The sequence below is a fragment of the Eumetopias jubatus genome, unplaced genomic scaffold, assembly GCF_037043125.1.
Source record: "Eumetopias jubatus isolate StellerSeaLion01/CBP00866 unplaced genomic scaffold, mEumJub1_p1.0 scaffold_12, whole genome shotgun sequence".
In the NCBI taxonomy this organism is placed as follows: domain Eukaryota; kingdom Metazoa; phylum Chordata; class Mammalia; order Carnivora; family Otariidae; genus Eumetopias; species Eumetopias jubatus.
Window position 1 is genome coordinate 23,988,374 of NW_028274818.1, and position 26,835 is coordinate 24,015,208.

General features: G+C 34.7%; 1 protein-coding gene across 5 annotated transcripts in view; it reads right to left on the reverse strand.

The window, feature by feature from the left end:
* The window catches only part of KCNT2 (potassium sodium-activated channel subfamily T member 2), a 361,260-nt gene that overhangs the window by 162,881 nt on the left and 171,544 nt on the right, over positions 1 to 26,835 (reverse strand). For all 5 annotated transcript variants that reach the window (XM_028104755.2, XM_028104754.2, XM_028104753.2 and 2 more), the window contains exons 9-12: positions 23,885 to 24,065; positions 22,537 to 22,701; positions 20,633 to 20,769; positions 16,651 to 16,714 (exon numbers count right to left, since the gene is read on the reverse strand). In XM_028104755.2, the coding sequence (XP_027960556.1) occupies positions 16,651 to 16,714; positions 20,633 to 20,769; positions 22,537 to 22,701; positions 23,885 to 24,065 (547 nt within the window). The remainder of the gene's footprint in view (positions 1 to 16,650; positions 16,715 to 20,632; positions 20,770 to 22,536; positions 22,702 to 23,884; positions 24,066 to 26,835) is intronic.

A 26,835-nucleotide genomic window follows, 5' to 3' on the forward strand; every position in this document is an offset into this window, starting at 1 on the left:
AGGACTTCTGATGTGGACCAGGACCTCTGTCATGTATTCTAGGAGACCTTCTTCTTCTGATGGAAATCCGTAACAGCTGTTCCCACTGTGTTTGCCCATCATAGTGTGAAACCACCTGTTTTTTTTAAGTGGATCCCCACTAAACTGTCAGCTCTAAGACAAGAGCCATGTTTTATACTTCATTCATCCAAAGTGCATCTCTAGTACTTCATTTTCATTTGTTTTCCAAAGATGAATAGGAGAAACCATATTGACTTCACAGGGATACTGTGAGCATTAAATAAGATGATGTAAAGAAGCATCCGGCATACAGGAAGCATTTAGTAAATATGCCAAGTCAGTGGATAAATAGTTGGTTGAAATACTGATCCTAAAAGCCCATAAATCTTCCTTGTCTCACTCATGCATTGTGCCCTATCAACAAGAATCTATGATTCTGTGAGTGGAGCATTAAGTAAGGAAAAAGGAAACAAGGTAAGTGTACAATGACATAAATGTCACATGAGGAATAGAAAATAAGTATTTGCTAATACACATAATAAAACTGGCACAGAAACAAGATTTTTAATTCATTCTTCTAACAACAGAGAATGATATTGATCTCTTTTTTTTTTCTTGCTGACAAAATTCAGCCCAAAATAAGATAGTCTGAATTTAATTGTAACTAAAAAGTAAAAGTATCGACCATGACAACTTTGGAATAAACAGTCTAAATAATAAAGGAAGGTAACATAGGGTATTATTGGGTCATGGTAGGTGTCTATTGCTACTGTGAAAGCAGAACATTTCACTTAAAGTCAGTTTATCTAAAAATTAATTGGCCAAAATCATCTTATAAAATTCAACTTTTATAATTTGAAATATCTAAAAATTATTTGTTGGCATTCTAAAGGTTTAAAATACACCACTTTGCCTATGAAAAGGATCTTCTTTCCTGAATCCCAAATGACCCATAAAAGAACTCAGACATTTTAGATGAAATTTTATACACGAATTGTTTCCCACCCCTCTATGAGAATTTGTAATTTTCATTAAATTCTTAAATACAGTCTATGACTCAGAAAACGGTAAGACATTAGTCTCATCAAAGGTTACTTTCAAGCCAATTTTCAATTTATAAAATACATCTGTAGCACTAAAAAAATTATAGATTTATTTTTTATATTTTGAGTATATTTTGCTAACTTACCTACTGAACACATTTTTTAGGGTCAAGTAAAACTGAATTCTGAAACTTAAAATAATATATGTAAAAAAATTTGACCCCAATTTATAGGCAGCTAAACAATGTAGATACAACATTTATATAAGGGTAAAACATCTTGCAGCCAACTGGAAAACAAATCTTTCCTAAACACAACTCAAATGTATTGTTTTATAAACAACTCCTGCCAAATATAATCATTGCCCAGAGAATAATATATTCCCAGAAGTTCCTCTAAAGGCTTTACAGTAGACTCAAAAGCACCTTGAGTGCAAGGGCCTATTTTGTTCACAGTTACATTGTCTGGGTCTAATAGGTAAATTGATAAATTATAAGCTTAGCTTGCATATAAATCTATCTATATATTGCATATATCTACATATATATAATGAAATAAATAATTGAATGTAATTCTAATACATAGAATCTATAATATATGTCCTCTATAATTAATTGGTTTGAATTTATGACTGAATTAAGGAAACTACATAGTTCATTAGTAATGAACTATAATTGATGTCTTTGGAGAATTAGGTTTCAAATTTGAAATATTTATTATTAAGTACAAAGGTAATTCAGGATGTTCTTAAATAAAATACTTAAAAATGAAGTATATAACCAAAAACCCTAATAAATATGAAAACATTAAGATATTGGGGCACCTGGGTGTCTCAGTTATGCTACTGACCCTTGATTTTGGCTCAGGTCATGATCTCAGGTCCTGGGATTGAGTTCTGCTTTGGGCTCCATGCTTAGCATGGAGTCTGCTTGAGATTCTCTCTCTCTCTCTCTCTCCTTCTGCTCCTCCCTCTGGTGTTGTCTCTCTCTCTCTCTCAAATAAATAAATTTAAGAATTCTTAAAAATAAAAACTCCAGGTGCCTGGGTGGTTCAGTCAGTTAAGCATCTGCCTTCAGCTCAGGTCATGATCCCGGGGTCCTGGGATTGAGCCCCGCATCGGGCTCCCTGCTCAGCTGGGGAGCCTGCTTCTCCCTCTCCTCCCCGCTCGTGCTCTCTTTCGCTATCTTTGTCTCTCTCTTAAATAAGTAAATAAAATCTTAAAAAACAAAACAAAACATAAGACTGCTAGTATAATTTCCTCTTTCTTCCAAGTTTAAACAGAAGGAATCTGACATTATGTCTGAGGCCAAAACATTATCTTGGATTTCAGTTTTAAGACTGCTTGTATTTCCTGCTCTTTCCAATGTTCTCTCAGGGATTGTAACCCTACTTTCAATTTCCATTCTTACAGCTGAGAGTATACTACTCCTTACAGATACATCATGGCAAAAACCTGACTGCCTGTCTGAAATTCCATATATTACATATTCCTAGAATCTTCTTACCAGTAATTTTGGCACTGTGTAGCAGGTCAATTTTATGGCCAGTTAAATAACACGTCTACTTTCTGCTTTTGCTTGTCAAGAACCAGGGCCTATTTTGTGCTCTGCTTCTCAAAGCCGAAATCCTGTATTGTTTCTTAGTTCTTATTGGCCTAAGTTCCAGTAATTTGCCCAGAGTCATACATCCCTTATGTAATATCTTTTGCATACTTACATCCTCTCCCAGATTCTTCAGGAATCACCATCAATACCAAATCTAACTCCATATCTTAATCCTCTTGAGTCTTCCCTGACTTACTCTTTTAACAAAGTTAAGACTATAGTGTCTTAAAATCTCACAAAGATCATTGACAAGTGTCAAGTGAATAATAATTAAAGTGATAAAGTGATTCATAAACAGGCTAGGCTATCTTGAAAGCATGTAACTGAAGTTCAGTGACAATCATCTGTCAAGAATTTACCAAAAAGATATTTCTGGACAGATTAAAAAAATGAGTGATACTAGTGATCCCAGGGTGTCTTAGCAAGTTTAAAATTCACAGTTTGAAATTCTGTGATTTTCTGAATTGGAAAGGAAGATGCTTTTGAGAACAGATTATTAACCACTAAGTTGAATAACAAGCAAAAGATTTTGGAAAACCCTTCTAAAGAATTTATGGTACCTTGTATTGCATAATGAAATAATAGAAATGAATATGTGTTAAAGTGTTGCAATGCTCAAAATGGATCTGCTTAAGATAAAACAATATTCTTTTTAAAAAAGCTTAAATTGTGAAAGGTAGCAGAATATGCCTTTTTAGCATAAAGACTATTTTGATCTGATTATTTTTGAGAAAAAGCAGCCATCGGAGAAGCTCTTAAACCAAAGTAGAATCTACCCTTTAAATCTACATTCACAAGGGAAATCTCAGTTTGTAAGGGTGACTCTTCCTGTACCAAGAAGAGAAAGATGACTCTAAACCACATCTCTTTATCAGTGGAAAAGGCACCAGACTTAAATCTGCACAACAACCTGTACTTTTCTTGATAACCTCTCAGAACTAGTCTCCCCACTCCAGCATCTTTCTTTTGTCATTAGCTGAAGACAATATTTAAGGTGATGGCTTGGACCATTTGGGGGAATTTTACTACTTTCCTGGGTATCTCCCATGTATACCTGAGGTATACGTATTACATTTCTGTTGTTTTTCTTTTGTTACTCTGTCTTTTATTACTGAGGGGGGAGGGGAGAACACCCACAGAACCTAAAATGTAGAGGAAAATTATTTTTCCTCCTCTACAATTGCAAACATTTTATTTCAGCTTTTTCCTCATGCTGTCTGAAAGGGTCACATAGGGAATTTGCTGTCTGCGTGTTTGATGATTGTTTGCCTTCTACTCTAAGATTCCATATGTTCAAAAATGCATGTAATTATCAGTAAAAAAATGAACATCTTTGACATTTCAGAGGAAAGATAACAGCATAGTATAAAATAAATTTTTTTTAAAAGTTACAACTTAGTCTTTGGAGTCAGATGACCAGGAAGTCTTTAAAAGTTTCCTTCAGTTTCATTTCCTGACAGCCCAATTTCCTGTCAGGTTTCTTCCTGACTATAGACCCTGAACACCCTTTTCTTAGAACATTTACTTTAGAAAAAGTCCAATTAAAATTCTTTTTTTCTGCCCCTTTGAGAATTAAATCTTCTCCCAGATTCTTACCAGTCTTACAACCCCGAAATGTCTTTCTCAAGAACCTGAGGGCCATCATTCTGAAGTGTAATCAACAAAGGAGCTAGAGCTCCCTCCTCCCAGTCTCTGTGGGAAGGCAGGACCCTATCCTTCATAAGAGATAGTTAGCAAATGATGGCATAATCACATGGACCAATCTCCCCCCTCCAGTACTTTTTCCACCTCGTTCATCCCAGAACTCAAAAATCCTCCAGCCTTTTGTTTCCAAGGAGTTGAGTTCAATCTCTCTCCTTTATTGCAACAGTCCTAAATAAAATCTTTCTTGCCTGTTTAGCAATGTCTGGTGCAATTTTTCCTTGACACAGGCAGAAAAGAGTGTAAATGTTAGGTCTTTGAGCTAGTATTCAAATAGCTAACCAGAGTCTTGCTTCATTAATCTACAAATTGGAGCTAGTAATAACTTCCTTACAGGGTTGTTGTGAAAAATACATCACATATATAACATGTATAAATATATATAAATGATCTCTAGCCTGTAATTGATATTTAGTGATGGTTAATAAATGAGAGGTGTTATTATGTATTTCTTTTCTTTTTTTTTTTTCAGTTCCAAGAAGCAAGAAGTTTAAAAATCAGTTGTGCCAAGAAAGCTAAAAGAGCAAAGCAAACACTACAGGTTTTTTTTCAGAAGTAGGCCATTTATGTAAAAATCCATATGCCCAGTTGAGCTCAGAAAATTAAATTCTTTCACTATTGCAAAGAAAATCCATCCAGAGGGTAAATCTATTATGCTGAATACATTATAATGACTCAGTGGAGACTTAACTTTGAACAAATCTTTTTGAGCATACCTAATGAGAGACTGAGTGGACAAGATATTGAAAAGGAAAGTGTCTGAACCTTTTAAAACATATCACAATATAAGACATCCTTCCTTCTGTCCATTCACCACCTCTTAACTTTCAGCTAACTATCTAGGACTGTGATTCTAAAGAATGTCTGACATCCTCAGCAACTTCAGTCTGTCTACATTATCATTCTCTGTTACCTCTATACCCACATTCTCATTTCCCTGCTTACCAGCTTGTATCAAATGTTTCGCCAAATACGCAGACCCTTGCACAAACAATCATTTTGCTTGCCTCTCTCAATCAGGCCTACTTTACAGGCAAAACTACAACCTTGCTAAATTCAACTCTCTTTCTACTACAAATAACAGATGGTTGACACAAACACACATATATGCTAAACAGGCCTTAATTCAAATTGAGAGTCCATAATATCACATAGGAGATGAACATTGCTTAGCAACTCCACATATCTCCAGGCCATTTACTTTCCTGATGCTCTAGAGAACTATTTCATACAGTTCCTCAAACCTCTACCCTCACTTCCCTCTTTTCTGATGATCTCAACTACTATGAGAAAATAGAAATAATAAGAAAATTTCCATAGCACTCTCCATCACATCCACCTACATACTTGCCTGTTAAAATGGGTGAGCATTTTACACACTTAGCAAAGGGAAACCTTCTGCTATATAATGGATCATATTCTATCTTGTACATCCTATGACTTTATTCTTTGAATTTTTCACTTTTCTCTCTGATGGATCATTTCCTTTAGTATACAGACTTGCTAAAATTTTTTCTCACTAAAAAAAAAAAGAAAAAACAGAGAAATAAAGTTTTCTTTCACCACACATTACCATCAGGTACTGTGGCATTTCTCCGCCTTCATTTACAGAAACCACTTCTAAAGTCTGTACTTGCTGCCTCTATTTCCACTTTGCTATTTAATTTTAAAGTTTCATTTCTAATCCAAAAATTTAAAGCTATGAATCTCTTTTTAGGCACTACTTCAGCTGTGTCCCTGCAATTTTGCTATGTGCATTTTCATCACAATTCAATTAAAATAATTCTAATCATCCCTGTTTTGTATTTTACTGATGGCTTATTTAAAAATATGATAATTTTCAAATATTTGGGTACTGTCCTGCTGTAGTTTCATTGTTGATTTCTAATTAATTTCTATTATGATCAGAGAACATACTCTGTATGTTTTCATTCTTTTAACTTTTCTGCTATTTCTTCTATTGTCCAGCATATGATCTTTCTCTGTGAATGTTCCATACGCATTTGCAAAAAATGTGTATTCTGCAGTTGTTGAATGTAATGTTCTATATGTCAATTAGATCTAGTTGGTGAAACTGAGCTCAAGTTTTGTTTTGTTTTATAACCCTACCGATTTTCTTTCTACATGTTCTGTTAGTAATTTGGAAAGCAATATTGAAATTTCTATCAGTTGTAGATTTTTACACCTCTTTCCAGTTCTGCCATTTTGTTCATGTACTTTGAGGTTTCACAAGTTATGCACACATTGAGGAGTGTTATGTCTTCCTGATGCATTGATCCCTTAATTAACACAAAATGCTTTTTAGAGAAGATCCTTTAAAAGAAATTGAGAATTAATGGCTTATGTATTAAGAAAGAATTCTACAAAGATTGACAGCACAAAAGCAAGTGGAGAAGGGAATAGCATGAAGGAAAAAAGGTACCAATGATAACTGAACAAAATAGGGAAAACAATACAAAATATTCTCTACTAGGGGACATCTGGTGTTCTTAGAAGGAAGAGCTTCAGGTATATGGAGGGAGTATAAATTGGAATGAGGGATCTAAGGACATCATAAGTTTGAAATAGTGAGTGTTGCTTTTATCAAGAGGTTAGACCTAAAGAGGAGGAAGAATTGTAATAGTAATACCTTTAAGAATATAAGTAGTTTGAAGTAATAGGTACCATAAAAGTCTAATGAAATAAGTAACATGGTGTTGCTTTATGTATTCCTGTCTTAATAATTAATGAGCTTTATGATTATATTTTAAGTTAAGCTTTCAAAATTTTAAATTAATGATCCAATCTAAAAGATCAATCTTCTCTAACATTTCATATGCCTCTTCCCCAGTGTTCGCTCCTTAATACTCATCACCAGCTAACATTCTATGCATTTATTTAATTAGTATATTGATGGTCACTTCTACTAGTAGGCCAGCTTCATTAGAACTGGTGACTATGTACACACTGTTCACAGATTTTTTTTTCACTGCTATGTTCCTAAATATATCTTCAGTTGGTACATCAATACTTGGACAACAAACCACTCAATAAATATTTGTTCAATGAATGAATGGTTAAAAGTGGTGATAGTGTTATCCTACAGCACTTTTATTCCTATGCTATGCTCAGGTCTAAGAAGCATACAAATAATTATGTCAATTGGCCCTACGTAAATTTGAAGCTAAGTGGACTGAGACATGTAAACCTTACATGAAAATGTAAATAATAAATTTACTTAAGGTAGGATAGTAAGTGCAGATAGTAAATCTGCAGTAAACAGCAATGAAAAAATAATGAATGTTAACGAATACCTATAATATACAGTGGATTTTTTTAATAAAATTTAGGGTATGGCAGAAAATAATACAAAAAAAGAAAATATGTAGTCAAAGTGACCACTGGGTCTTCAGTGAACAGTGTGTACATAGTCACCAAATTCTAAATGTTTATTGAGTCCAACATTTAGACTTAATCAATAAACAATGGCAGAAGACTTAGTTTTGATCACAGGACAAAAGGTAAATGATATCAGCCTCCAAAGCAAAAATGGAAGTACCACGGACCAAAATTGGATCATGGAAAATTGGGAATGAAAGCTGAAGGAAAGAAAGAAACAAATGCCATATTCTTACAAAGCAGAAATACAAAATATAGTATCAGCACTTTAATGGATTTAAAGTCATTATCTCCTTTTAGGAAACAGACTAAAAATGGGAAGAAGAACAGACAACTGATGTCTGAAATCCTATATACATATATATTTTTTTTTCTGATTAAAATTTCAAACTGTGGAACCACTTTTATGTACAAATGTCTGACCCGTTTGAACAGTAAGCTATTATCACCATGGGAAGCAGTTTGGTCCAAAGAAAGGAGTGTTAAAGTTGACCTGACCTGGGTAGAGCCCAGACTCGGCCGATCTGGGAAATCTAATTAACAACCCTGAGCCTTGGTTCTCTCGTCTATAAAACAATTGTGGTGAGCATGAAATGACATAATGTGAACAAAATGCCTGACCACATGAAAGCTACTCACAAAATGTCAAGTTTGTTTGGTTTCTTTCTGCTTGTTTGCTTTATTAAATGGACTCGGAAAAAATAAGCTAAAATATGTATACCAAGAGTAGCAACATGGACTAGAGCTCTAGTTCTATATAAACATGCAAGATTTTTATAGAAAATTAGCATCACAATATTAGGTGTTTTAAAAATGTTATCATTCTTCACAATAAGTTATGTAGAAAAATACATGTTTGAAAGTCTGTTAATCTTTAAAATAAAAATAAATAAATAATAAATAAAAATGTTATCGTCTCAAGAAAAAAATGGGCATTTTCTTTAAAATGCAGATATCAAGTGCTCCATTCTTTTTTTTTAAGTTTTTTTTTTAGTAATCTCTACATCCAACGTGGGGCTCAAACCTACAACCCTGAGATCAAGAGTCACGTGCTCTACTGACTGAGCCAGCTAGGCATCCTTGAGCTTCATTCATTTTTTTAAATTAAAGTTGATCTAAAATCATCAAAAAGGATTTTTGACTTTAATGAAACTACACTTAATGATTTTTTAAAAATAATTTTTGTGATTCAAAAAAATTTACTAAGGATGCTGCTATAGCACTTTCAGTTTCATGATTACCCTATGATATCTAAATAAAGAATATAAAACTTTACATAGGAATACATTTATTTTTATGAAATATTATTAATTCCAAAACAGAATCCTTTGGAATATTTATTAATTTTTCATTTTGATATTCACAACTCTGCCTCTCCCAATTAGAATACACAGAAACTAATACTAGATTTGGCAGTATTCTACCTGGTTTAAAAAATATTATTAAAACAATAGGAGATGGGGCACCTGGATGGCTCAGTCGGTTAAACATCTGCCTTCGGCTCAGGTTGTGATCTCAGGTCCTGGAATCAAGCCCCACATGGGGGGGGTCCCCTGCCCAGCAGGGAATCTGCTTACCCCCTCCCTTTGCCTCTCCCCCGCTTGTGTGTGCTCTTTCCCACAAAAAATAAAATCTTTAAAAAAAATTAAAAATTAAAAAAAATAAAACAACACAACTCACTTATTCAATTTTGCAACTCAGCAATAATAAATGCATGTGTATCTATCAGAAATAGTGTGCAATCAACATTTTTCAAAGGTGTATCTCTATCAAAGAAAATAATATAAAAGAACATTTTCATAATAGAACACTTTAAAAAAACTTTTTGAGTATAGATGACACATAATGCTACATTAGTTTCAGGTGCACAACATAGTGATTCAACTTCTCTGTACCTTATGCTGTGCTCACCGCAAGTGTAGATACTATCTGTCACCATACATCATTATTACCATATCATTGACCATGTTCCCTATGTTGTGCCTTTTATTCCCATGACTTACTTATTGCATAACTGGAAGTCTATACATTCCACTCCCCTTCATCTGTTTTGTCTAACCCCCGACTCTCTACCCCTCTGGCAACCATCAGTTTGTTCTATATATTTATAGGTTTAATTCTGCTTTTTGTTTGTTTATACATTTGTTTCTTTAAATTCCACATATGAGTGAATTCATATGGTATTTGTCTTTCTCTCTCTGACTTATTTCACTTAACATAATATCCTCTGGGTCTATCTATGTTGTCACAAATGGCATGATCTCATCCTTTTTATGGCTGCATAATATTCCATCACGTGTGTGCACTCATGTGTGTGTACCACATCTTCCTTATCCATTTGTCTATCAATGAATACTAAAGTTGCTTCCATATCTTGGCTATTGCAAATACTGCAATAGTAAACATAAGAATGTATATATCTTTTTGAATTAGTGTTTCCATTTTCTTTGGGTAAATACTTGGTAGTGGAATTACTAGATCATATGGTATTTCTATTTTTAATTCTTGGGGGACCCTCCATACTGTTTTCCACAGTGACTGCACCAGTTTACATTCCCACAAACAGTGCACAAGGGTTCCCTTTTCTCCATATCCTTGTCAATTCTTGTTGCTTCTTGTCTTAATTTTAGCCATTTGCATTTCCCTGATGATTACTGATGTTGAGTATCTTTTCATGTGTCTTTTTTGGCCATTATATCAAAATGATTTTGAACCACATTTAGAAACATTTCTTTGGAAGTATGCCTAATATCAAAAACTCATCTCTATAGGTTTTAAAAATTTATTTTTTCCACACAACAGATAATCCTAACTTAGGTGTGCATAAATATAGAAGGAAAATATTGCAAGGTAAATCTAATATATTAAAAACAATTATTGGAAAGGTTCATTTCAGGAAAAAATATGTAAAAAAAAATTAGTCTAGGGGCACCTGGGTAGCTCAGTTGGTAGAGCGTCTGCCTTCTGCTCAGGTCATGATCTTGGGATCCTGGGGTTGAGCCCCACGTCGGGCTTCCTGCTTTCAAGGACCTTGCTTCTCCCTCTCCTCCTTGCTCATGCTCTCTTTTGCTAACTCTCTCTCTCAAATAAACAAATAAAATCTTTAAAAAAATTAGTCTAAATTACTTCTTAAGAAATCATAAACATTTAACTAATTAATTTCACATACATATCTTTGGAATTAAAATTAAAGAAAGAAAAAAATTGCCTAATCTTATTTATTTAACAAATATTTCTCCAGGGAAGGTTCAATGTAGTTGACCTTTACCAAAGTAAAACTTTTTACTTTGTTCTGTAACTGTGCCAGTAAAATATAAATCTACATGTTTCTTCCCACTATCCAATAGTTTCAACACTATTTCTCAACCCCTGTTGCAGAGTATGCAAAGTAGGAGTGATTGATTGCTATCTCTTGCAGGATAGAAAAGAGTTTCCTGAAAATCTCCTAAAATTTTCCCACGTGATTCATTTGTCTAACGTGAGTAAGCTTGATTAAAATTAGAGAGACCAGATAGTTCTTAGTCAAGTGAAGCATAATTTCATCATGTAGGAACATATCATGATTCCAGGCCTTCTGGCCCTCCCAAGACACTCACTTACTTTCACTACCCAAAGCAAGTACAAGTGACAGTGATACTGACCCGACTGTATTAAGTGTAAAATTCTAGAGCTCATTTTCCTCTAAATGAAGATACAAGAAAGGTTTAATTGATGTGAAATGATTCAATTATAGCAGGACTGGATAATCATAAAGAACAACTTACTTATTCTCTTCTCCCCACCTCCCAAAAGGAACGACCTACTTGGGGAGAGGCAACTAAAATAGTTTGTCTGGACCAACCCCTCATATGTACAAAAAGATATGATCAAAACAAGATGACCTAGATTTTTTGCCAAAAATGATGTATTTATTAACCTTCAGGGAATCAGCAGAGTTTCAACTCTCCTGATAGGATTTAAACCAAACACTGGGGTCAGAGGGGCAGGTGGACTAGAACTTGTGAACCAACTTCTCTGTAGGAAACAATGTAGAACTATTTGCAGCAGCGACTATGCCAGGCCTGTCCTAAGACAATAGCTAATATGGGAGTGTGTTCATTATCAAGCAATATGGTGTCTTCAATAGTAACACATAGCTATTTAGCATAGTGCAACATTTTTCTGGGTTCCTATATTTTTTTCTGATAAATCTTTAATTGGATCATCATGCCCGCATATGTAAAAATGATTTTAAAAAGAGATGAATGGTAGCCTACTGGTGTGTCCAAATTTGAGCACACTAGGAATAGTCGGCCATCCATTTTTGTAACAAGTCCTGAAAGTCTGTTTCTCTAAGGACTATAAACACTTCTGTAAGACCCTGTAAACACAAACACAAAACAGTTGAGAGGCTCTCCAGTCTTTGCCAAAGGAGCAGAAATACCATATACTTAGTGCCACTCATGGATATTGGTTTTTCTTCTTGCCACCTGTCAAGACCTAAAACTCCATTCAGTTACTAGGACCGAGGCCCTTCTGCTTGTCCCTCTGTTCAAGGTGCCCTAAACTCTGACACTGACTTTTCTTCTGCGTTATTTCCCAACACTTTAAATGTTTTACTACATTCTCTTCTTCCTTGCATGGTTTCTGAAGATGAATCAGATGAAAATCTTATCTTTGCTCCATTGTAGTTAGGGTGTTCCCCCCACTCCTTGGCTTCTTTCAGGAATTCATCTTTGATTTTCTATAATTTGAAAATGATACATCTAGGTGTATTTTTTTTGACATCTCTTCTGCTGGGTGTTCTCTGAGCTTCCTGGATCTGTGGCTTGGTGTCCGGTATCAATTTGGGGAAATCCTCAGTTATTATGCTTTCCAGTATTTCTTCTATTCCTTTCTTTCTTCTCCTTCAGATATTTCCATTACACATATGTTACACCTTTTGCAGTTGTCCCAGAGTCTTTGGATATTCCATTTGGGTTTGGGTTTTCATTGTGGTGGTTGTTTTTCAGTCTTTGTTCTCTTTGCTTTTTAGTTTTGGAGATTTCTGTTGAGTTATCCTCAAGTTCAAAGATTATTTCCTTAGCCATGTCCAGTCTACTAACAAGCCCATCAGAGACATTCTTCATTTCTGTTATAATTTTTTTTATCTCTAGTATTACTTTTTGGTTCTTTCTTAAGGTTTCTTTCTGTTTACACTCTCCATCTGTTCTTGCATGCTGTCTCTTTTATCCATGAGAGCCCTTAGCATATTAATCAGCTATTTTAAATGATTGGCCTGATAAGTTCAACATCTCTGCCATGTCTGTTCTGATACTTTCTCTGTCTCTACAAATTGCATTTTTTCAACTTTTGGTATGCTTTGTAATTTTTTCTTGATAGCCAGTCAAAACATACAAAGTTAAAGGAACTGCTATAAATAGATCTTTAGACACGTGCAAGTAAGCTATGGGGTAAAGGGAAGCATTCTATAGTCCCATGATTTGGTGTCAGTCTTTTGAGTGAGCCAATACCTCTGGACTGTGACCTTCACAAATGTTTTTTCAGTGTCTTGCCCCCTTAATTGAGAAAGGATGGCTAGAGTGGTTTGGAATTGGGTATTACCCTTGCCTCAGATCAGTTAGGCTCTGATAACTAGGTTTCCAGCAGGTTAAGCTCTGGTTAACTAGTTTCCCTGAGGGCAAGGCCTGTTAAGAGGAAGAGAATTCTCTGGTGTAATTCAAAATGGTTCCCTTTTCCTGACCCTTGCTGAAATCCCAAAGGGATTTTTCTCTCATATTTACTGTGAGAACTTGGTCAAACTCCTGGAAGTAAGTCTCACAAAATTATGGTATCCTTTCCCCAGGACTACATTTCCCAGGGTTTTTTTAGCCCTCAAAGTTGTCTGCACTGAACCTCCAGCAATTCATCAATTACAGTTCAGGTTTTCCTGCCCCCACAACTGATTCCCAGGTTGATTTCCACTCATGAGTCTTTGCTGGGGTAAATTACTATTCTCCATATTTGCGTGTCAGTCTCTCCAATCTTGGGCATAATACATTGCCCTGTTTCCTCACCTCTCTTGCTTTCCTCCTAAATCTTTTACACAATTTTTCATGCGTTACCCTATTTTTAATTTCCAGGAACTATTTTTGGTTCATTAAGTGTTTCTTGTTTTGACTTCATTTTTTTTGTTGTTCTACAGCCTACTATTCTTGTTTTATATATGTACACTCTCCTCAACTTCTCATATTATTCTGAGGATATTTGTTATATATTTTAAAATCTATTTCTTCTCCCAGAATTGTGTAGTTTTGTCTGTTTCCTCTGAGTTCCTCTTTTCTATACACTTTTTATGTTTGTTCATCCATTCTTTCTTTTCCTTGTCAGAAATTTCCTTAAATGTTTAGTGACGCCTCACACCCTCTTCCCCAGCACCCGCAGGTGGTAGATGACCATATGTAGAAATTCAACACTCAATAGCTATTTGGGACGTCACTGAATGTGGGAATCTTATTTTCACATAGACCTTACTGTAGGGTGATTAATCTGTGATACTGCACTAGGGAACTTCAGACTTTATATATTTACACACATTCTCTCTTGTGATGTACCATTTCCCCAGAGAAAATTCCTCTAATCTTGTGCCAGTGGAGATGTGGACGTAGCTATTAGGTTTCTGAGTCATTTGGGAGAAGCACCTCACATTCAGTGGAGCAACTTACTCTTTAATATCTTTGACTTTACCCTGACTCTCTGCTGTACTTACTGGTTCTGAGTGACGGATATCCCTGGATCAAATTCTGCCAACAGTAAACCTGTTCCCAGGGTGGGGAAAAGGATCAGCAATGGATTTCTGGAGAGATTCAGGGAATCTAATTGCTTCTTCTACAAACTTTTAATCACTATTCATATGTTTAGTCCCACATATAACCCTACTTACAGAAGCATCTGGTGCCTCTATTTCTTGAGACTTTTGAGGGTACCTTGTAAAAAGCAGCCTGACTTGTTTCCTCTCTCAACTTAAATTTTAACTTCCTTCTGTCTAAGTCGGTTACCACTCATCCATCTGCTTTCTAGCTTCCAAACTTGTGTTAGTGCTGTCTCATCTATCATCTCTTTTGTCCTAATGAGTGAAATTTTTTATTCATTTCCTGTCAATTTAGCAGAGTGTCAGGAAGAAATGGAACACATTTGTTTAACTGAATGATCTCAAATTCACAGTTTAAAGGGTACTCTAAAAGATATTATATATTTATTTATTAATGTTTATGCTTCTCCTTGGTACTCAAAACATTATTGATACTGGAGGACTGCAAGTGCTTTAAAACCAAGTTACTGCTTAAGGGGCACAAGATTCACAATTACATAAGTTAAATAATTGTGGAAACATACAGTAGATTATGATCAGTTCAAATTCATTTATTCCATAAATACATTTGGAGCACCTAATGTGCCAAACCAATTAAGAAACTCCTGAAATAGTACTTAAGTGAACTGAGGAGGGTGTGGTCTGAATTAAGATAGCAACCATGGAGAAGAAGGGGAGCAGATGAATTTTTAGAAATATATAAAGAGATATTTTACAAATTTTTCCAAATTATATTTGCTCTATGCTCTTGTATTAGTTTGGTAGGCTACAGTAACAAAGTGGAACAAACTGGGTGGCTTAAATAACTGAAATTTATTATTTCCCAGTCCTCGAGGCCAGAAATCCAAAATCAAAGTGCTGGCAGGGTTGACTCCTTCTGAGGGCAAGGAGGGAAGGATCTGTTGCAGGCCACTTCCCTTGGCTTATTGATGGCTGTCTTCACATTTCATATGGCATTCTCCCTGATAACTGACAGTGTCCAAATTTCCTCTTTTTACAAGGACACCAATCATATTGGATGAAGGTCCACCCTAATGATCACATTATAACTTGATTGTCTTTATTAAGACTTTATCTCCAAATAAGTTCACATTATGAGGTACTGGAGGGGTTGGGGTTCAATATATGGGTTTTAGGGGACACAATACAAGCCCTAACAACCCTCTTCAAATAAAGGATGAGAAAATTAGTTTAAAACTGAATAAGAACTTTAGGTAAATTAGAGTGAGGTCAACAAGAGAACATAGAGCCTGCCACATTCAGGACTCACAGTCTAATTTAATATAACAGAGTGTCCTATTAAATGCTCCAGAAAAAAAACAAATCATGTCCCTGAAAGACCCATGCATAGATTGCCTTTCCTCAGTCACTACAGAAGCCACCAAGGCTTTGTCTCTGTACCACAGATACGGCTAGAGATAAACTCATCGGCTTAGAAACACAGGAGTTAATAGTACCTCCTCAATATAAAATAACAAAATACTTTTTAAAAACAATAAAATTAGCATGCATGTTTAAAAACACAAGTTATAATTTGGTAAATTATTAATTTAATTATGAGTTTATATAACTTTAGGCCAAAAAAAAAATGGATCACAGAGATTATATAAGCCAAAAGGTGTCAAGTTGAGATGTGCTTCCCAATCACGTGGGGATCTTTTAAAAATACACAGATTCCAGATCCCCACTTCATATACACTGAATAAAATTTTCATGAATGCATACTTTTTTAGAAGCTCTCCGACTGATTCTAATGCAGACTGCCTGATCCATCTGCTTTGTTTTGAGTTGAGGAAATTGAGACCATTTTAATGAAATTACATAGGAAAGGACATATTTAATAAAAATATATGACCTATTTCATTTTGATCAATAGAAAACCCAAGGACTAGTAGAAACTACTTCAAAAACAGTTTTGTTGACACAGTCCATAATGCTGCTCTTCTTATATTATGGCAAAGACAGTTTAGAGATATTTGCTTCCCTTTAGTAATATTTTAAAGTTACCTATATTTAACATAGTCAGATTTAAAAAAAATTTAAAAAAAATCTTCTAAGGGAAGAACAATTATGAAAGAGACTTTTAGAAACTTACAGATGATGTCCTATCCACTTCACAACGGCTGCTCAGAATAAAACAGGCCTCAGCATCATCCATCCTAAATACAGACAAAAAAAATAATAATAATTATACACTGAAATATCTTTGTAGTGTCTGAAAAATAGAATTCCAATGCTTAGTCCAATGTACACAAAGTGCAAATAAAATATGAGTATCCTTAGGTTTAAACGAAAGTTAGATTTCTAGCAGATCATGACTGTACTTTACTATAAACAAAGCAATAGTTGTTGAATCGGCTATATAACTCAACAGTTCATAATGACAAAAATTAAAAAAACACTCAAATTTTATTCTCTTTTATGATTATATATTTTTTCATGTATATGCTTTGTTTAAATTAAGGGAGTTGTATTGGCCTTTATGATTAGTTACATTTTAACTGCAAAGTTACTCAATTAACTGAGAGAAGGAAGAGCTACTTAGTATTCTTATATCAAACTCTACTGTACATTTACATTTCTTGGAGATGATTCATCGTCTTCTTCCCAACCCTTGTCCCTTATACTAAAGTTCTACATTGCTTAAATTTGGTGATAAACAGTAGGTTTCAGTGCTTGATAAATAATGTTCTAAAAACATAAAAATGTTGGGGTGCCTGGTTGGCTCAGTTGGTAGAACATGCGACTATTGATCTCGGGATTGTAAATTCAACCTCCCCATGGGGTGTAGAGATTACTTAAAAATAAAAAAATCTTAAAAAAAATAAAAACATAAAAGCGTTAATTTCAAAATAAGGAATGTTTTATCTTTCTGATTCATTATGATAAAATAAACCTCCACCCCCCCAAATTTTTTTTCTATGCAGAGGAACGATAAAAGTCCAGGAAATTAGATCAAACCAAACAGTTTTGGGAAAATACTGAGTCATGGTTATACGATAATTAGTATCACATAACATTTTCTAAACATCATCTTCAACAAAGCAATTCAAAATTCATGCAACTGACCTTTGGAACTGGTTTGGAGAATCCTATTCCTTGTTTCTTGCATGGGAAATTGTGTTGAAGAACGTATTAGTTAACATTAAATCCCAAATCTTTATATGACATTAGGATAAGAAATGAACATAAAATGAATACTTCTTTCTTAACTCAGATTTTTTAGTATTACCAGTCTGCTACCTCTCTCATCCTCATTCTCATCCTTGGTATATTCCAATGAATGAATGCTTCTTGTAAATGTGATTGACTTTGCTGAGAAGTCATTTTAATAATATGAATAATAAATGAATTACTAATCCTAAATAAATCATGAATAAAAAGAGAAATCGTTTTCCCTCTACCCATCTAGGTTCTTGGCTGAGACCCTCTGTAATAAAAAGACAGATTAACAGAAGAAAAGCAAACAGAAGTTTAATAACACAGGAGAGTACATCTCCTGTATACGTGGGACACACCCAGGAAAACTGATTAACTCCTCTCCCATGAAGCCACCACCTTAAACACCATCTTTAGCTAAAGACAAAAGATGTTTGGCTAACAGTGAGCCAGTTATGTTAACCTACCAAGAAAAGCAAAGTAAACCAGGGTAGGTTGTTATACAGATCTAGGTCCTTGCTTTCTCCACTCCCAAGAGTTTGCAGAGATTGAGTCATCCTCTTCCAGGTACAGAGAGAGAGAGAGAGACACCCTTATGGATGCAGATTTCCCTTATAAATGGAAATGTCTCTTCAAAAGGGTTAACTTCTACTAGGTTTTCAGTTTTTCCTGTGTCTGCTGCTTCTTAAAAATAACCAGCTCACAATAATCCTTATACCATTGAGGCATATTTTGGGGTAGCAAATTCGGCTCCCTTCTATAGTATCAAGCTAAAATACTAACAGCTAATACTAATAGCTTAGATTAATTTATTAGGTAACAAAAAGGCTTCAATTATCACATAAATTCATAGTGAACATAATATGGGAATTATTCTTATGTGAAGAACTTAATGCATATGGTAAATTAAGCATATTGATTATCTATACAGATGAATATAAAGATCCAAATTATGTTAGTGTCTAAGCAACTATTTCTTTAGAGCTCCCAAATAATGTATATAGATAGCAAATAGCAAACACCTAAAGCCATCTATTGCTTGAGATACTAGGAGAATCTGACTTAACTCTTGTGTATACACTGACAATATCTATGAAGTATTTAATCCACCAGAAATACTAATGTGTTCTCAAAGAAGCTAAATTTCCTAATTATGCACCATTCATTATATCCTGGTGGTTTCTACTAACTTTTTTGTTTCAGAAGTTATTAAATCATTGAAAAATCTCATTTAAATTGCCCTACTGTATATAAATCAAAGGTAATGTCAAAGTTCCAGTTACAAAATATCTAGTCATCACTTTGCAGAATTAAGCAGCAAAAAGGATTTTGGGACTTTTCTTCTGTTCTTTTCCACTATCCACCTACATACACACACACACACACACACACACACACACACAACATGCATAAACACACCCATCTCCACTAACACACATACTCAAGCCATCCAGAAAAAAAAAGCAACCATTTAAAAAACACCTATGCTCTCAAATTCAGTGAGGAGACTTATATTTATATAAGAGCACATAAAACAACTCAGGAACAAACATGGAGATGTAGGATCCAAGGCCACTCCAAGATGGGCCACATTGGCATGAAGATTACTTTGAGCTAAAAAGCAATCAAAACTCAGCAGATTCAGGAAAGCTCTTTATCTCCCTCCTCAACTGCCTGAAAAGAAGTTAGACAGAAAATCTGCTCCAGGAAGGGAGCTATCACCATAGATAACTACATTATGATACAAACTAGGGAGGGCAGGCAAGGAAGAACTTAGCAAAGCCTGTTTGATTCCAGTCCTCCATGTCCCATTGTTTCTGAGTGGCCCAGCAAACATTTGTTTACCAAACATTTACTCTTCTTTTATTATTATTATTATTAATATATAATGTATTATTTGTTTCAGGGGTACAGGTCTGTGATTCATCAGTCTTACACAATACACAGCACTCTTGTTCATCTCCCTGTAACTTGCTTTCCTTCCCTTGGTAGTCCCACACCTCTACCCCTTCTCCTTAGCTCAGAATGACATATTTTCCTGTCTTTGGAAGTTCCATGTCTGTATGGATTCCCTGTACATACACTATTGAATTTGATTTTCTCCTGTTAATCTGTCTCATGTCAATTTGATTCTTAGTCCAGCTAGAAGGACCTAGAAGGGGATAGGATATTCTTCCTCCCCAAAAAAAGACATGTTTAAAACTTTAAAAGCAACAGAAAACATGGAGCAAAACCACCCCTGCTGAAGGTTTCTTCTGGCTTCTGAAACTATGGGTGTTGTTTGCAGAGGCCCTGACTCCTTGGTGTCCGTGGTCAGCCCAACCATGTTTTCACTCTGTTCATATGGAACAATCCCATGACCTGTGACAAAGGTGTATGCCTATGTCACCTTTAAACCAGGTTGGCTAGCATATGTGCTACAGGAAAAGAGCAACTAAGACCCAGTTACCCTTCTGATTCCTCCAGCCCCAGGGACATCACAAGTGTCATCTGCCCGGTACATAATACAAACTCTAGAATTTAAACCTTTACTCAAACTGCTTTGGCATTTCATATAATGGTTAGCCCAAAATTTTTATTTGTGGAATAAAAACAGTATTCGGGGATTTGGAGACTACTCTAACAGTGAGTCTGGATAACTCAGCTCTTCCCTGACAGCTTGAGATAATTACACCACGCCACACTCCTCATTGTGTTGTGTGGACACAGTCCACTGAACATCCTTGCACTGAGAAAGGGAGCAAATACACCGATTTTATATTTTTAACCTTTCAATTTGACCAGCAGAGGGACTATGGCAAGATGCTGTATTCCCAAAAATACTTAAACACATCTTGCAAGACTGAAAATTGCTAAAATTTGGAGGAGAGAAAAGATATTAAAGTATTGCAAGATGGAAAATTGATAGGGATACCTACTTTGCTCTCAACAGATCCTGATCTTTAAGGGCTGAGCCTTGAAGGTAGATCACTCTTTGTGACCACATTGGAATCTGCAGTACCCTTCGAACTTGCACATCCATTTCAGTAGGACACAAAATCACCACATAATAATCCTATTCAAAACAAAGTGAGCAATGGAGCAAAATCAATAATGCTATGTTTTATATTATGTAAGTAAACAGAATGTCTAAGAACATTTAGAAATATGATGATATAGAAATAAACTCCTGCTAATAAGTAAAAATTTGCATTTAAAACTTGGACATACATTAATTAACATGATACTGTAATAAACATAACTGAGACATATAAAAATCTCATAAAGCAACATAAGGTCATCCTGACCTTTTTCAATCTCATTAGTACCATGAAGAGAAGGTAATCAGTGTATACTCAGTAGACATTTTCAACCTATGAAGTTTTCACTTATAACTGCAGGCTGATTCTAAAATATGTAATACATACAGAAGTGCTTAAAAATCAATTCATACTTCAAATTTTTACTTTTAGAATAGAAATTCTGCTGGTGATTTATATCATTAGGAAATATTATAAACTGATAATACTGAAAAATCTCTGATGAATATCTGAAAGAATAAGGATTCATAAAAATATTGATAATACAAAGTAAATTTAAAACTTTGAGATCATATATTTTAAAATTATGATCCTTTTGAAAAAATACAAAAGTACTCTGAGTGATAAAATAGTTTAATACACTGATTATAGGAATTACAATTCTCTGGGCAACATTCATTATTTTATCATCTAAAATGTATCTAGTGGAAATTTGGGGAGTTTTGAGAATTCGCCACATTGATATCAGACAGCATCAAAACGTGGGGCATCAAATTTTCCCAAAAATAGGTTTTCTTTATGGATTATAATGAGCAAAACCACAATTATTTAATATGAATAATAATAAAAACAACAAATATGGTGTTTCTTCAAAAATGCAAATTAATTTATAAAAAACAAAAGAATGTATGATGTAATTTAAGTATCACTTATTTATAAATTAAATTTTTAAAAAAAATTTTTTAAATAGTATTTTAAAAGATCTCCAATACAGTCATGAAAAAAAAAGATCTATTTAAGGGAGATCTAATTAGATAACTCAGTACTGTTTTGATCTCAGGACTGTCCAACCTCTTGACACAAATTTATTGAGGAAATACAAGACATTCAAGTAGCTCCTTACTGTTTGGACTGAACTCAGTGCATTGAGCAGGAAAAGGAGATTATCTAAATCTACACTGGCCCAGGACCACACAGCAAGTAGCAGAAGTATCTGAGGATTTTATCCGCATAGACAAATGAAGAGATTTTTTTTTCTGAATTGTTGTTCTCAATTCAGCTAGTTATTGTCCAATTTGGGGTCACTCATTGCTAGTATAAATAAGACCTAGGTACACTCTGGGAAACAAAAGGAAAAATGGAACTTTCAGACTTCCACATTTCTATCAGCAACACTTGATAAAACTTTTGATAATTTCAAGTGAGTAGATGATATTGTGAAATGACTTTTTCATTGTTTGATATCTTATGTTAAATTCCACTGTTTCATAAAAATGTCATTTGTGCATTACACAAGGGAGAAAAAAAACAATCCTTTTAATTCAAAAAAAACCTTTCTTTGTAGCATTAACAATTCCATCTGTCTTTTAGTGTAGATACAGAAGGAAACTTAAAATACTGAGTATTCCTTAAGCATTTTTTCTATGTTCCTGGTTATATTTGCAGTTCTTCATTTACTGTTTCTAAATTTGAGTGTATAAATAAAAATCCTCCAGAATGCAGGCTGCACCATCAGTTAATTGACTTGGACAATATGTTAGTTAGTTATGATCCAGCAAACACGTAACATAATTTTAATGTACCTGAAGTCTTGGGTGAGCATAGAATTCATTTAAAAAGTCCATAAGTAAATCAATCTTCAGTGAACTGACACACAGAACAACATGCTTCTCAGTTTGAGCTCTATGTCGACTATAGTTTCCACCTGACTTTTGTCTTTCCATCCACAAATAGGCCAGCTGTTCAAACTGCAATGCATTTTCCACAAATGAATAAAAAATTTGGGGCATGAAAATAAAAATCAATGCAATACATCCATTGTTTATTAGATACACTCAATTTCTTAGATGGAACTCATTGAGATTCAAATTATCCGTATTCCCTTCAACAACAGACTTTTCATGTGATTGCTGTACAAGTTGCTAATGCTTCCCAGGGGCCTCAGGTCTCGACAGAAACATATTAATATGATTTTCCCATTATATCATAACAGCACTAAAAGGTTTATGCCTCTGCTTTATGTCCAGTAAAGCAGGCAGCCATGATGTGTCATGCACTGCGTCAAAGAGAAAAACCTCAAAGGCATTTCTTCTACCTTCTTCAACCAAGTTCAGCACACACCTCATGCAATGAGAGATACCCAACACACAAGGTCACATTCTAGTTGTACAGCTGTAGTTGGTATGTAAGGGAAGTGGAGGGATGTCAGGAAGGTACACATGCATGATTGGATAAAAGTAGGAAGATCATTTTCATACCTACATAAAGGATATTTAGATATACTGTGGTCAAAGGTTTGTAATGGAAAATACAAGTTCGATTTGTATTTGCCATATCCTGTTTCTGACCTGCTCACCCATGGGCACCTAAGAGCTCACTGTAGGAAAGAGTTGGAGATTGCATCTGCTTATCTTTAGTCTCCTTTTATATCTCTGTCCCTTTGCAACCACCTTATCTACTCCCAGAATGTTGTATATTAGTTACATATTATCATCTTCAGATTTTTAGTTGACCAACATGTGATCAGCTTTTATTTATTGCAATGTTTAGCTTTTATATTGTTTCAAGAACCAAAGGAAATCAAACCTTCATAAGTTTATTTCCTTGATCTATCATTCTGCAATTAAAACTATATTATCTTATGATCTTATAATTAATATAATTAAATACCTTATATTTCAAAGAAATGTCTTCAAGAATTGAAATGAGATGTGAGTTATTTCAGTTGTGAATGGAGGGGGAGAAAAGTCAGTTTCTAATATAATGTGAAAAAGCATTTCCTGAGACCATTTTAATTCATTGATTAGATACAATAATAACATGTGTCAATATATTACATTAATAAACCACCCTGCATTTCTTACTAAGCATGAAAGATTTGATTTTATAAGATTTGCACATTTCTATAAAATTTACCCTGGCTCTGTTTACCTGTATGGGTAGAACCACAAGAGCAACACAAATCATGGCAACGACAAAAAGTTTGGAGGACCATGTTTCAGGGGTGACATCCCCAAAGCCCACAGTGGAAAATGTCACAATGCAGAAGTAAAGGGAGTCAAAGAGATTCAGCTTCTTCCCTATTCGTTCCAGATGTTGGATTCCACAAATGCTAAAGAAACAAACGTGCATTAAAATTAAAACTTTCAAATTGGGCACATTATTTTTCATTATTCTTTTGAAAGCACATTTCATAAAGCCATGCAGTAAGCTGGAATCTTATATTGTACAATCTTTTTTTCCTCAGGAAAATATATTTTTTTTAAGTTTTTTACCCACATTAATCGAATATAGTATTACTTTGATTGATAACCAAAAATTGTAGCCAAAATATCACAGAGTATACTGGAGTAGCATGTAAAAGGAATGGACTGAATTTCATGGGTGACTAACACAAACATTTTGAATGCATGCCAGGAAACAGAGACAGAAATTGCTAAATTTATTCCCTGTCAAAAGAGTGATAGTCTTTTTTTTTTTTACAGGAAGCCATCTTATTGTATAATGTGTGTGTGTTTCACATATATATATATATATATATATATATATGAAAGGTTTGAGGAGTTAACAATTGCCAAGTCATTCTCAAGAGATCAACCATCTGTATAAAGCTACTAATGGTATAAAAGTAAGAGAGCAGCTTAGAAATTGTTACAAGATGTCCCCAAAGTAGAATTGTTAAAATAGCACTAAAAATAGCACTACTACTGGCAAAGAAAAAAGAAAAAGAAAAAAAGGAAAGGTGAGCCTTGGAGGGAGATAGGAGATTTGCACATAAATCAGTGTATAATGGCATACAATTCAGCAAGAAGAAAAAAAACAGGTATCGATGCATATTATAATATGGATAAACCACAAAAACATGGTCAGTGAAAGAAGACAGATGTAGAAAACTACAGACTATATGATACTGTTCAGACAAAATGTCCAGAAAAGAGACAGAAAGCAGACTAGTGGCTGCCTGGAGCTGATGGTGGGAAGAAGGGTGATAGAAAATGTTCTAAAACCGGAATGTGGTGATGATTGCAGAACTCTGTAAATGCGTTTAAAATGATTGATATTTACACTTAAAATGAGTGCACGGTATGGCATGTAAATTATTCCTCTACAAAGCTGTCCAAAAAATTCAGTGTTTACTTTTGGATACTCATTCCAACCCCTATGCACAAGAAGACAGCTCGATTTTGATGACCACGAAGAGGTAATATTCAATGTTTAATTTTTCTATTTTCTTTTCTATCCTTTTAAGATAATCTTCCTATTTGTCTAGGTTACATATCAAAAAATATTTAATTATCTTAAATATTAAATGTTTTTTGATTGTTTTGTTTTTTTAAGGCAGAGTCTAAGCCAGTGGATAGGTAGATAGGTGTGTAAGCACACAGGTAGATAAACCAAGGGACAGAAGAGAAATAGTAGGGTACTTGTCATTATTTTACTGCTGAGGCAGAGACTGTTCTTTTTTTATTTTCTTTTTCTTTTTCTTTCTTACCTCCAGGTTTCCAGAATGGTTCAGCAAAATTGCCCTTGTTCTATGCTTAGGAATTTTGTGTGAGCTGCCAGGTCATATGAGTTGATTCGTATCAGTTTATTTGCTCTGCTGTCCCTATGCAATATAATAGCCAAACTAATTATAAGACTATTCAGATGGAACCTTACTATAACCAAAGAGAACAACTGTTTGATAACAAATATTTCTGCGAAGTAGGTTTTTTAATTTTATCACAAAAATATTTTTGAAAATGTAAACAATTTATGCTTAACTTTTACACTTCAGTAGAAAATAAAATAAGAGGGAAGATAAATTACATTACAAATGTTAAAGGCTTACTATATACTGCATAACTACACATTAAAAGTCAGTCCCTGTTCATAGATAAAATGTCCATTTTCTAATTCAGATAAACATTTTCTTCACCTAAACTAGCATAAAAGTCTCCTACTCTGCTTCCTTGTCTTCAGATTGTTCTTTTTTTAATATAATCTATTCATAATGGCCATATTCACATTCTTTAAGCAAAGCTTAGAGGGGCACCTGGGTGGCTCAGTTGGTTAAGCATCCAACTCTTGATTTCAGCTCAGGTCATGATCTCAGGGTGTGAGATCAAGCCAGCCTTGGGGCTTAAGATCCTCTCTCTTCCTCCCCGACTCCTCCCTCCCCTCCCCTGCGGGTGCGTGCACTCTCTCGCTAAAAAAAATAAAAATAAAATAATCAATTAATTTTAAAAAGCTTGGCTATGTAAATCTCAGGTTTAAAAAAAAGCACTGGATTCTTACAGTTTAAGACCACTTTGTAATTCATGGTGTGATAGATTATTATAATAGCTGCCAATAAATCAAGCTTTCCTATGCTCATGCCTGTTTGCAACATGTTATGCTGTACTTCCCATCAAAAGTGAAATCTAGGGTGCCTGGGTGGCTGATGGTTGGGTGGCTGCCTTCGGCTCAAGTCATCATCCCGGAGTCCCAGGATCAAGTCCCACATCCGGCTCCCTGCTTGGCAGGGAGTCTGCTTCTCCCTCTGATCCCCCCCCCATCTCGTGCTCGCTCTCTCTCATTCTCTCTCTCTCTCAAATAAATAAATAAAATCTTTAAAAAAAAAAGTGAAATCTAGTTCTCCATGTCCTTGCATTTGAACAGCCTAATACCTTATTTGACCAACAAAATTTTGTAGAAATGATGGTGTGTGGATTACAGAGCATGGATCTTACAAACATCCTGAAGTTAATGTTCTTGCTGACTTAGAAGTCTGAGATTACCATGCTGTACAGCAGCCTGGCATAATCTACTGAAGGATGAGAGGCTTGTGGAAAAAAAAAAAAAATGTCCCAACTGACAGCCAGCACCAACTGCCAGACATGAGAGTCGGCCATCTTGGATGC